Source organism: Tachysurus vachellii, chromosome 11 (assembly GCF_030014155.1).
Source record: "Tachysurus vachellii isolate PV-2020 chromosome 11, HZAU_Pvac_v1, whole genome shotgun sequence".
NCBI lineage: Eukaryota > Metazoa > Chordata > Actinopteri > Siluriformes > Bagridae > Tachysurus > Tachysurus vachellii.
In genome coordinates, this window is record NC_083470.1 from 16,482,170 (window position 1) to 16,495,991 (window position 13,822).

Genomic DNA, 13,822 nt, shown 5'->3' on the forward strand with positions numbered 1-13,822 from the left:
AATAAGAATGTTGCTTTAGCAAGCACCATTAATAATAAGTATGCAAGAGAACAAGAATGTTGCTTTAGCAAGCACCATTAATAATAAGTATGCAAGTGAACAAGAATGTGCTTTGCAAGCACATTAATAATAATAAGTATGCAAGAGAACAATAATGTGCTTTGCAAGCACATTAATAATAAGAAAACCGACAATAACAATAGATGTCTACGCCCCTTCGGGGCTTGACCCCTAATAATAATAATAAGAAAACCGACAATAACAATAGGTGTCTACGCCCCTTCGGGGCTTGACCCCTAATAATAAGAAAACCGACAATAACAATAGGTGTCTATGCCCTTTCGGGGCTTGACCCCTAATAAGAAAACCGACAATAACAATAGGTGTCTACGCCCCTTCGGGGCTTGACCCCTAATAAGAAAACCGACAATAACAATAGGTTTCTACGCCCCTTCGGGGATTGACCCCTAATAATAATAATAAGAAGAAGAAGAAAACCGACAATAACAATAGGTGTCTACGCCCCTTCGGGGCTTGACCCCTAATAATAAGAAAACCGACAATAACAATTGGTGTCTACGCCCCTTCGGGGCTTGACCCCTAATAAGAAAACCGACAATAACAATAGGTGTCTACGCCCCTTCAGGGCTTGACCCCTAATAAGAAAACTGACAATAACAATAGGTTTCTACGCCCCTTCGGGGCTTGACCCCTAATAATAAGAAGAAGAAGAAAACCGACAATAACAATAGGTGTCTACGCCCCTTCGGGGCTTGACCCATAATAATAATAAGAAAACCAGTTATTAGGCCACTCATTAAGAAACCTAATTTAGATCCTAATGAACTTTCAAATTACAGACCTATTTCACACCTTCCGTTTATGTCTAAAATACTAGAAAAGGTTGTGTCTGTTCAACTGAGCTCCTTCTTACAGGAGAACAATATCCTCGAAGAGTTTCAGTCAGGTTTCAGGCCCCATCATAGCACAGAAACTGCTCTTTTTAAAGTTAAAAATGACTTGTTCTTAGCTTCGGACAAAGACTGTATGTCACTATTAGTTCTACTTGACCTTAGTGCTGCATTCGACACTATAGATCACAACATTCTCCTAGATCGCTTACAAAATTACACAGGTATTCATGGACAGGTTTTAAGTTGGTTTAGATCCTACCTGTCTGATCGATACCATTTTGTAGAATTAGATGGTGAACCCTCCAGTTTACTACCAGTTAACCATGGGGTCCCTCAAGGATCAGTTCTAGGACCTCTGCTTTTCTCGATATACATGCTTCCATTAGAGAACATTATTAGAAGACATGGGATTATTTTCCATTGCTATGCTGACGACACAGTTATACATCTCATCAAAACCAGATGAAATAACTAAATTGTCCAAATTAACTCAATGCCTTAGAGAGATAAAAGACTGGATGAGCTGTAATTTTCTGTTGTTAAACTCTGATAAGACAGAAATACTACTTATAGGCCCAAAAACCAGTACACAGAAACTCTCACAACTTAATTTCCAATTAGTGGGATGCACTGTTACTAGTAGCTCGACAGTGAAAGACCTGGGTGTTATATTAGACAGCAACTTGTCTTTTGAAAATCATATCGCCCAAACCACAAAAACAGCCTTCTTCCACCTTAGAAATATTGCCAAGCTGAGAAACATCCTGTCTGTATCTGATGCTGAGAAGCTAGTTCATGCTTTCATGACCTCTAGACTGGACTATTGTAATGCATTACTAGGTGGTTGTCCTGCATCTTTAATAAATAGGCTACAGTTAGTCCAAAATGCAGCTGCCAGAGTTCTCACTAGGACAAGAAAGTATGACCATATAACCCCAATTTTATCATCTCTACACTGGCTACCTGTTAAGTTTAGAATCGATTACAAACTGCTGCTACTTACGTACAAGGCTCTTAATGGTTTAGCTCCCAAACTCTGGAATAGTCTTCCTGATAGTGTTCGGGGCTCAGACACACTTTCACAGTTTAAATGTAGATTAAAAACTCATCTCTTTAGTCAGGCGTACACATAATACATCCCATCATATTGTGCACTATTACACTAGACTTGCACATTCTTATGAACAGCAGATATGTTAATCCCTCTGCACTGCTCTTCTCTTCTCTTTTTCTACCCATGCTGAGACACCCATGCTATGATCGTCTTCCGTGCGATGAAATTTTTGGACCTCCACTGAGACAAGGCTGACTCTGTGAGAATCCTGAGACATCTACAGATCTACCGGCTCCAGTTGGACTCTGTGATACTTGTATATTTGTAACCACACCATCTAGTGTCACCCATATGAGGATGGGTTCCCCTTGAGTCTGGTTCCTCTCAAGGTTTCTTCCTTTACCAATCTAAGGGAGTTTTTCCTTGCCACTGCTGCCTGAGCCACCTCAGACTTGCTCATTGGGGACAAATACATATACACACTACTAGTGAGCTACTAGTAACAGTGCATCCCACTAATTGGAAATTAAGTTGTGAGAGTTTCTGTGTACTGGTTTTTGGTTCTGTATGCTATACAAAACATTGTGCAAAAGTAAAGGGGTCGTAAACACAGGGTTCTTGCAAACATATATAGGGTTGTAAACATTGAGCAAAAGAGAATTGCAAACACAATCCTAGCAGTTTTTGCTGAGACCGTACAATTCCCAAACCAGTCAGTGATGCAGCTTCACAGGATGCTCTCAATGGTCCCTCTGTAGAACAGGTTCAAGATCAGGTTGTTAGATCTACACCAGGCAGTTAGCTTTTGAATCTCCTCTTGAGGTCTCCCAGTCTGGAAGTCCAGGATCCAGTTGCAGAGGGAGATGTTTAGACTCATCAGGCCAAACATTCAAGGATATGTAAACTTCAGGGTTGTTTAGGTGATTTCAGTTATCATTAGGTTTTAAAAAGGAGTCAAACAACTATGTGATCATTAATGACTTCATGTCATTAATGACTTCAGGACCACTATCCTTAAATAAGAAATAAATCTTTTGCATTATCAGTCATATTTTCCAAATAAATGCCAATGTTTAAAATGTTTTGCTCTAGGGATGTTTGTAAGGCCTTGTCCTTCTATGCTTATATATATATATACATATATATATATATACATATATATGTATATATATATATATATGTATATATATATATATATGGCAAAAAACATCATTCTGTATGATTTATATTGAGACAAATGGATTATATATATATATATATATATATATATATATATATATATATATATATATATATATATATATAATCCATTTGTCTCAATTAAGAAGTAGTTGTTTGTTTTTTTTTTTTAGTAAAGTGGTAATGTGAAGAGATATTAACCAACATCAGCGTTGCTATGCAACCTTTAAAGCAACTATATTCACGAAGGTAAATGTAGTTCCTGCACTTTCCTAAAATAAATCTCGCAATGTTTTCGACTACATTATACCTTACAGTGTTTATCGAAATTAGTATAAGTGCACGTGTTCCAGATCATCTTGTTTTTGCCACCGTAATTAGGATTTTGTTTTGGGGTAAATAAAAAGCTTCCGCTTCTACATGACGAATCTGGGAATCATAATGTTTGCATAGGTGAGGTACCTGGATGACGGCTGCATGGCAGTTGTTTCAACTAGCGATATTAAGGACTTTAACTTATATATACGTATATATACATATATATATATATATATATGTATATATATATATATATATATATATACATATATATATATATATATATATGTATATATATATATATATATATATATATATATATATATATATGTATGTATATATATATATAAAAAAGAAAGCCATGTAAATGATAGGAATATCCAGAATGTTTTTCTTTATTAAAAAGTGAATTACAATTCTCTAGAAAATTGTCTTGGGCTTTATTTAACTATGAATATGCACTAAGAAATGTGATATGTAACAAATGGGTTTTGTTGTGGTCTTGCTGGGATTATACTAGCATCCAAAAGACAACATATGTTGACCAGCACACCAGCATCCCAGGCTGGTCGGCCAGCACACCAGCATCCCAGGCTGGTCGGCCAGCACACCAGCATCCCAGGCTGGTCGGCCAGCACACCAGCATCCCAGGCTGGTCGGCCAGCACACCAGCACCTAATGCTGGACCAGCATACCACCATCCCAGGCTGGTCAGCCAGCACACCAGCAACCAGCACCTAATGCTATACCAGCATACCACCATCCCAGGCTGGTCGGCCAGCATACCGGCACCTAATGCTGGACCAGCATACCACCATCCCAGGCTGGTCAGCCAGCACACCAGCAACCAGCACCTAATGCTGGACCAGCATACCACCATCCCAAGCTGGTCCCAGCATGCAAAACATACCTTATGCTGGACCAGCAATGCTGGTTTTTTTAGCAGGGGTAATCAATGATCAGGGCCCTTCCTCTCTCATGCTACATGAGAGAGGAAGGGCATGAGGGCATGAGGAGTGCGGAGTCCTGCTTTGCAGCAGAACACAATAAACTGTGAAACCTCTGTGAAACCTCTTTACTCTTGCCCGTGCCTACCAGTGTGGTATTTTATACTTTAAATCTCTCAAAACTCAAACTTCCACAACAGGTTATGCAAACGTATATCTTTAAAACATAATGTAGCAGATAAAAGACACATCATACTTACTTTCCATCATATTGGATAAAATGTTGAGTAGTGCCATCAGCAAAGATCTGGCAAAAACCAGTGGGACCCAGGTACATTCATCTACTGTCTAGAGAAGTATGGCCAGAAGTGGCCTTCATGGAAGAAATCCATACCTCCAATATTGAAACAACACTAAGCTACTCAATGTTGCATGAAAGCATAGGAACTCTGGTGGCAAAAAGACTAGACTAGACTAGACTGTAGCAGAAGACAGGTTATTCGTCAAAGGGCTGGACAGCAGTACAATAACAAGTGTCTGCAAGCAACAGTTAAGCATACAGATAGTCTTCTATCATGCAATACCACCATCAGTGAGGTGTCTGATTAGCCCCAAATTTATTCTGCAGCAGGACAATAATCCCAAACATACAGCCAGACTTAATGTCATTAAGAACTATGTTCAGCATAGAAAAGAACAAGGAGTCCTGGAAAAGATGGTTTATCCTCCACAGAGCCCTGATCTCAACATCATCAAGTCTGTCTGAGATCTGAGGCAGCCTACATCCACAGAAGATCTGTGGATCCTTTAAAAAACCCTTTAAAAACCGTGTACGGGTGTACCTAGAAACATTTACGCTGTTTTGCAGGCAAAGCATGGTCACCGACTCGAATTGAATTTCTCTTTACATTTACAGCATTTGGCAGTAAAGAGAAGATGTGGAGCTCACAGGGATCTTGAGCAGAAGCTTCAAGCTTTTATTTGTAGAAGAAAGTCTTGGCAGAAGTCATGTCTGAAGAGAGCCAGGAGCGTACGGTAAAAGACAAGATCTGTGTCAAGTTGTGATTTCTTCCACTTTCTCTCTGCTGATCTTAGTTCTCTTCAACTGCTACACAACACATCTGAATGGAGCAGAACTAGAAGTCATCTTGGGTTTAGTGGACAGAGGACAGACAAGGTCCAAGGAAAGAGAGGAGAAGCTACAGAGAAAGGGGTGAAAGATTGGAGACTATGACAGGTAAGAGAGAGTTGAAAGTTAGTTTTAGGTATGATAGGCAGAGTGATATTGAAGGAAACCACTTGATGCTCAGAGTTGTGGGGTAGCAGTCTTGTCTGATTTGGATTTCTCTTCTGTTCATTAACTTTCTATTGTGTTAAATATATTTAAAAAATACAGTACTATGCAAAGGTTGAGGCAGGTGTGAAAAGATCTGTAAAGTAAGAGGGCTTCCAAAATTGGAAATGTCAGTAGTCTGTAACTCTGATAGAATTCTGCTTGCCACCTGATTCTTCTTATTCACAGTTTAACCTTGTATTGTTTTCATACAAAATGTTTTTTTCGACCACTGAAATGGTAATGTTTTCATACAAAATGGTATTCGAAACTCTCAGTTGAACATCGACGGATCTCCCGTGGACATTGTAAAGAGCAGCAAATTCCTTGGGGTTCATCTGGTGGAGAACTTCACCTGGTTACTCAACACGAGCTCCATCAGTAAGAAAGCTCAGTGGTGTCACTTCCTATGAAAACTGGGGAAAGCACATCTCTCTCTCCCTATCACTGCAACGGAGTGCGAGCCTGCAGCAGATAGTGAGGATAGCTGAGAAGATCACGGCATCTCTCTTCCCTCCATCATTAACATTCAAAACACACGCTGCATCCGTAAAAGCCAACAGCATTGTGGATGACCCCAGACATCCACTCACACACACTCTTCAGCCTCCTACCATCTGGAAAAAGGTACTATGGCATTCAGGACCTCACAACAATACTGTTTCTTTCCTCAAGCCATATACCGAACTATATAGAACACACACACATAGCTGTGTACTACGTCAGCTATATATGGTTGAAATGAAAATAAAAGCTTATTGATTGACAAGATTCTAAAAGTTCTAAACACACTTGATCCAATTAAAGGAATTTCTCAGGACAAGACTAAAATAACCTGTTCTACATTCTACCTGAATCAAACAAATCACAGTATGCAATTTTTAAAATACACTTGTGTTAGCATACAGTACAATAAATATTTGCTATAATAGAACAAACATTTCAACACATGAAAATATCTAAAATTTTGTTTTCAATTAAAGGAGAGGAGACATGAGCTTATTCACATTATTTATAATTAAACCTTAAACTCTTGAACATGCACTGCATACTCACGGTTGTTGCAGAAAAAGAAGGCTGTAAGGATGAAGTGGTCTTTGCTGAAACAGTGAAGGACTACCGGAAGGTGGGGTTCTCCCTTCTTCAGGACTCCCACTGACAGGACTCCGAACCTTGCTCTGGAAATCCCATAGACACTTTAGTGGATCACAGAAATGTACATACTAGATATGCTTACCGATATGTGGCTGTGTTTGCACTGTAGGGCTGGTTAATGGTCTGGGCTAGTGATTGAATGATTTTTAAGATCAAATGTGATGAGTAAGTCATGACTAAAAGAGAACCTTAAACCTCATCTATTCATCTGTAACGGAATTTTAACTGAATTCTTTTTTAATATGTATCAGCCAAATCAAATTATAAATGCAAATATACGTGCAGGAGCTTACACAGGCCACTTTAAGCAAGTTCCACAACTCCTTCTGTCTTTTTTCTTGCATACAGCGCAGTTCCTGCTCACACTGAGCCATGCTGCTCACCATGCCCTCTACCCGAGGCAGCAGCTCCATAACCCTCTGTCGGCATACCATTGTTTTGCTGCAAAAAAACCCCAAGGGTGATAAAGTATACAATTAAACTTAAAGCCATGGAATTAAAATTGCTAAAGGTAAAAATACCATCATCTGTACACATAAATACAACAGACCTGAGGTGTGTATAAAACTCTTTAAGTTTTTTCTCATAGAACTGAATTGCCTGGACCACCAGCTTCACCACCTCATGGCAATCACCATTACCTCTCTGATCTGAAGGCAGATACAATATAATTGAGGTCACGATAGCATCACAATCTGCATAAACTACAGATGTGGTTTTGAGAATGTGTTTCAAAGAAAAAGGGTTCCTGGAGAAAAGGTTTATATTTCGTTCACACAAACACAGCTTGCTAGTAGACACTTTAGTACATTAGACACATTTGTGCATTACACACATTAAACAGCACACATACTTTTTCCAACCAAACATTTAGCTATCTGATTTTGCAGATCTGTGAAATTGGTTCAAAACTGATTTGCAAGAGGTCTAATGCAATTTACCACCAAACGTCATCATTATCTAATGAGAAAAATATTATATTAAAAATAGTTTGTGTTAAGATTTTTCCCCTGCATATAATCTTATTAAAAACCTTCTATTACAGAGGTTGAGCCAATAATCTAAAAATCAAATTAAAATTTTATTTGTCACATACATAAACATACACAGAATAATAAAATGTGTTTTATGACTGTTCCTTATAGTAGAAGTAACTACAAATGTAAAAAAAAGTAGGCGCAATAAAGATAAAAATAAATATAAAGAAAAATACACATAGATCTCTAAATGTAGATATAAATGTCAATAAAGATCAATAAAATTAAAATGTTAAAAAAGGAGAGCACAAAAAATTATTCAGCTTTAAACAGCGGTTTGGTTTATACTTTGCTAAATGTATAGTGTTATTTATGTCTGTACTTTTGAGAGTCACCAACAGCTGGAACTAAATTCCTTGTGTCTGTCAACACACTTGGCTGATAACCCTGATTCTGATTAAGCATTGCAACTGCATTTAAAGATTATTTACAGCATTTTAATTTATAATGTGTAAACAATTTCTAGTTAATTGTGGGCTCCGTCTTTTGTTGATATATTAATATTTTGGTCATTCAGATTTCTAGACCTAAATGCAGTCTTTCAAGGAAATCCACTGATTGACTGCGGTAGATGGTTATGCCCCACAGGTAGGTTGTGAGTTAGAGGAGAAAGAGAGATTCTGGTGTGAATTCGATGAGGTGATTGAGAGTATTCCCACGGGTGAGAGAGTGGTGATAGGAGCGGATTTTAATGGACATGTTGGTGAGGGGAACACAGGTGATGAGGAGGTGATGGGCAAGTTTGGAGTTAAGGAAAGGAACCTTGAAGGACAGATGGTAGTAGACTTTGCTAAGAGGATGGACATGGCTGTGGTTAACACGTATTTTCAGAAGAGGGAGGAACATAGAGTGACTTACAAGAGTGGAGGTAGGAGAACACAGGTAGACTACATCCTTTGTAGAAGAGGCAATCTGAAAGAGATTAGTGACTGTAAAGTGGTAGTGGGAGAGAGTGTAGCCAGACAGCATAGGATGGTGGTGTGTAGGATGACTCTGATGGTCTGTAAGAGGAAGAGGTCAAAGATAGAGAAGAAAACTAAGTGGTGGAAGCTGAAAAAGGAGGAATGTTGTGAGGAATTTAGACAGAAGTTGAGGCAGGCTCTGGGTGGTCAGGTAGTGCTGCCGGATGACTGGGAAACTACAGCAGAAGTGATCAGGGAGACAGGGAGAAAGGTGCTGGGTGTGTCATCTGGAAGGAGGAAAGAAGATAAGGAGACTTGGTGGTGGAATGAGGAAGTTCAGGATAGTATACAGAGGAAGAGATTAGCCAAGAAGAAGTGGGATATGGACAGGACTGAAGAGAATAGACAGGAATACAAGGAGTTACAGCGCAGAGTGAAGAGGGAGGTGTCTAAGGCCAAGCAGAAGGCATATGTTGAGTTGTACACTAGGTTAGACACTATTGAAGGAGAGAAGGACTTGTACAGGTTAGCTAGACAGAGGGATCGAGATGGGAAGGATGTGCAGCAAGTTAGAATTATTAAGTATAGAGATGGAAGGGTGCTCACAAGTGAGGAGAGTGTACAGAGGAGATGGAAGGAATACTTTGAGGAGCTGATGAATGAGGAAAATCAGAGGGAAAAAAGAGTAGAAGGGGTGAACTCTGTGGAACAGGAAGTAGATAAGATTAGAAAGGATGAAGTCAGGAAGGCCTTGAAGAGGATGAAAGGTGGAAAGGCAGTTGGTCCTGACGACATCCCGGTAGAGGTCTGGAAGTGTCTAGGAGAGGCAGCAGTGGAATTTTTAACTAGTTTGTTCAACAGGGTATTAGAAAGTGAGAGGATGCCTGAGGAATGGAGAAGGAGTGTGTTAGTGCCGATCTTTAAGAATAAGGGTGACGTGCAGAGTTGCAGCAACTATAGGGGGATAAAGTTGATGAGCCATACAATGAAGTTGTGGGAAAGAGTAGTGGAAGCTAGGTTAAGGAAGGTGGTGGAAATTTGTGAGCAGCAGTATGGCTTCATGCCGAGAAAGAGCACAACAGATGCAATTTTTGCTCTGAGAATGTTGATGGAGAAGTATAGGGATGGTCAGAGGGAGTTGCACTGTGTGTTTGTAGACTTAGAGAAAGCGTATGACAGGGTGCCAAGAGAAGAGCTGTGGTACTGTATGAGGAAGTCAGGAGTAGCAGAGAAGTATGTCAGAGTGGTGCAGGACATGTATGAGAGGAGCAGGACAGTGGTGAGGTGTGCTGTAGGTCAGACAGAGGAGTTTACAGTGGAGGTGGGACTGCATCAGGGATCGGCTCTGAGCCCGTTCCTGTTTGCTATAGTGATGGACCAGTTGTCAGAGGAGGTCAGACAGGAGTCTCCTTGGACGATGATGTTTGCAGATGACATTGTGATCTGTAGTGAGAGCAGGGAGCAGGTGGAGGAAAACCTGGAGAGGTGGAGGTTTGCGCTGGAGAGAAGAGGAATGAAAGTCAGTCGTAGTAAGACTGAGTACATGTGTGTGAATGAAAGGGAGGGAAGTGGAATAGTAAGGTTACAGGGTGAAGAGGTGAAGAAGGTACAGGAGTTTAAGTACTTGGGGTCAACAGTCCAGAGTAATGGAGAGAGTGGGAAAGAAGTAAAGAAGCGAGTGCAGGCAGGTTGGAGTGGGTGGAGAAAGGTGTCAGGAGTTCTGTGTGATAGGAAAATATCAGCAAGAATCAAGGGGAAGGTGTACAGGACAGTGGTGAGACCAGCCGTGCTATATGGTTTAGAGACAGTGTCACTGAAGAAGAGACAGGAGTCAGAGCTTGAGGTAGCCGAACTGAAGATGTTGAGGTTCTCTTTGGGTGTGACAAGATTGGACAGGATTAGGAACGAGTACATCAGAGGGACAGCCCATGTTGGACGTTTGGGGGACAAAGTTAGGGAGGCGAGATTAAGATGGTTTGGACATGTTCAGAGGAGGGAGAGTGAGTATATTGGTAGGAGAATGTTGGACATGGAGCTGCCAGGCAGGAGGCAAAGAGGAAGGCCAAAGAGGAGGTATATGGATGTAATTAATGAGGATTTGAAGCTAGTGGGTGCAAGTGTTGAGGATGCAGAAGATAGGGTTAGGTGGAGAGAGATGATTCGCTGTGGCGACCCCTGAAGGGAAAAGCCGAAAGAAGAAGAAGAAGACTGCGGTAGATAAATCCGCTAATTTTCAGTACAATTAAATCAAATAAAATATTATTTTATTCAAATGGTTTTAGAAGTAATTGTGGCATGTTCAAAAGATGGACCATTATCAGTCTTCTGCTTTAGAGAACTTGGGTAAGTTGGTCTCTCTTCACCTCTCATTCACAGGGTGTAATGTTGAATTACTGACCGTTTTTGGAGGTTAAATAGGAGACTTTATTTCCCACAACAGCAACTTTAATATTGTAGTTGTGAGTGATGGTTTGAGTCTAAGATTACCTGAAGAGACAGAAGTATTCGAGGCAGCCTACATCCACAAAAGATCTGTGGTTAGTTCTCCAAGATTATTGTTAGTTCTCCAAGATTATTGTTAGTTCTCCAAGATTACCAAGCTACCTGCTCAGTTCCTTCAAAAACTGTGCAAGTGTACCTAAAATAATTGATGCTGTTTGAGGGCAAAGGGAGGTCGCATCAATTACTCAATTGAACTGGATTTATCTTGTTTTTTACATTCCATTTTGTTAATTGATATATATGTTTTCCCACCTGCCTAAAACCTTTGCACAGTTTTATATATAGTACAAATTGTTTATGCCAGTGAATAAGCTTTTTTTCATTACTTTTGGAAATCTACAGTATTATTGCATTACATTTAAAACCTCTTGCTCAATCATGGCTTTTAGAAACAGTTTATTTATGAACTTGCATATTGTTGTATGTTCCTTGAACTCGAATTTAGCAGCAATTTCTAGCTGAATTTGTATTTGGTTTTGCTTCTTTTCATATATAGTATTTCAAAGAATAAGTCACCAACTCAATGAGATTCTGAAAGACTCAGCTTGTGTTTTGGGTAATTTTTTCACAAAGAAATTTGAATTAAACTGAATTGAATTTAATTTTGGTCCATACTCAAGGACTCAGTTGGTGTTTCAGTGTGTTTTTGGAAGACACACGTCTTCCAAAGTGATAAAAAGTTGCTGTTTTTCCATATCAGTGAAAATAATGTCTTGAAATCAACTTCTTATTGATCCATTAATCAAGAGAAAATATACAGTATTCCCATACAAAGCAAGATGGCACCACGGATGGCAGCCTCAGTGCTTAGATCCTCAGTGTTTTGTTCTGTTTTTGTTAGTTTTTCCTGTTCTTTGTCAAGAAAATCCGATCAGTTTCACCAGGGATGAACATTCAGCAGTACACACCACAAGATCTTTTACCGGTTTTTGAGTATTCCGACGTTTTGCTGCACATTGTAGTTGGCGTAGCGGCTGTGCTGTTTAAGCGCTTCAGGACGCGCAGACGAGAAAAATGCGCCGGTCTAAGAACACACCGCCGTCTAGCATCCATCTGGCGAATCTCCGCTCTCTTCCCAACAAAACGGACGATTTGTGTATTCCTACTAGGACTCACCTAACTTATAACAATGATAAACCCTGGTTCACTGCAAAACTCAACCAGCTCTGTCAGGCCAAAGTGGATGCTCACAGGAATGGGGATAGAGCCTTGTATAAACAGGCCAAATACACACTGGAAAAGGAGATCAGAGTGGCAAAGAGGAATTATTCTGAAAAGCTACGGACTCAGTTTTCCTCTAATGACTCAGCTTCAGTGTGGAAAGGTCTGAAAGCCATCAGCAACTACACGACACCATCCCCCAGCACTGTGGTGAATCAACAACTGGCAGACGACGGAGTTCTACTGCAGGTTTGAAAAAGCCCAATTCTCACCTCCTGTAAACCCCGACTCCAACACACCTAAAATCCAGTTCAGTGTAAGATGTGTGCCAGGTCTTCAGGAAGAACAAAAGAAGAAAGGCACCAGGCCCAGACAGTGTTTCACCAGCCTGTCTGAAAACCTGTGCTGATCAACTTGCCCCCATCTTCACACGGATATTCAACAGATCACTGGAGCTGTGTGAAGTCCCCCATGCTTCAAAAGCGCCACCATCATTCCCGTCCCAAAGAAATAAAAAATTACTGGACTAAATGACTACAGACCTGTGGCTCTAACTTCTGTGGTCAGAAAATCATTTGAAAGACTGGTTTTGGCTTATCTGAAGGACATCACTGGACCCTTACTGGACCCTCTGCAGTTTGCCTACAGAGCAAACAGGACTGTGAATGATGCAGTCAACATGGGACTGCATTATGTTCTGCAGCATCTTGACAGACCAGGGACTTATGTGAGGATCCTGTTTGTGGACTTCAGCTCTGCCTTAAACACCATCATCCCATCACTCCTCCAGCCCAAATTAACCCAGCTCTCTGTGCCCTCCTTTGTCTGTCAGTGGATCACCAGCTTTCTGACAGACATGCAGCAGCTAGTGCAACTGGGAAAACTCAAATCCAGCACCCGCACCATCAGCACTGGCGCTCCTCAGGGTTGTGTCCTCTCCCCACTGCTCTTTTCTCTGTACACAAACGACTGCACCTATAAATGACCCCTCTGTCAAGCTCCTGAAGTTTACAGACGACACCACACTGATCAGCCTCATTCAGGACGATGACAAGTCTGTTTACAGACTGGAGGTTGAACAGCTGGCTGTCTGGTGCAGTCTTAACAACCTGGAGCTGAACATGCTCAAAACAGTGGAGATGATCGTGGACTTCAGGAGAAACCCCCCTGCTCTCCCCCCACTCACCATCATGGACAGCATTGTTACAGCAGTGATGAACCACAGAACCACAATCTCCCAGGACCTGAAGTGGGACATTCACATAGACTCCATTGTGAAAAAGGCTCAGCAGAGGTTGTACTTCCTTCGCCAGCTGAGGA

At 40.7% G+C, this 13,822-nt stretch overlaps 1 protein-coding gene across 4 annotated transcripts in view; it reads right to left on the bottom strand.

Annotated features, from left to right (window-relative positions):
* The window catches only part of ikbkb (inhibitor of nuclear factor kappa B kinase subunit beta), a 55,694-nt gene that overhangs the window by 13,911 nt on the left and 27,961 nt on the right, over positions 1–13,822 (bottom strand). For all 4 annotated transcript variants that reach the window (XM_060880948.1, XM_060880945.1, XM_060880947.1 and 1 more), the window contains 3 exons: positions 7,451–7,550; positions 7,194–7,341; positions 6,802–6,923 (listed from right to left, as the gene is read on the bottom strand). In XM_060880948.1, the coding sequence (XP_060736931.1) occupies positions 6,802–6,923; positions 7,194–7,341; positions 7,451–7,550 (370 nt within the window). The remainder of the gene's footprint in view (positions 1–6,801; positions 6,924–7,193; positions 7,342–7,450; positions 7,551–13,822) is intronic.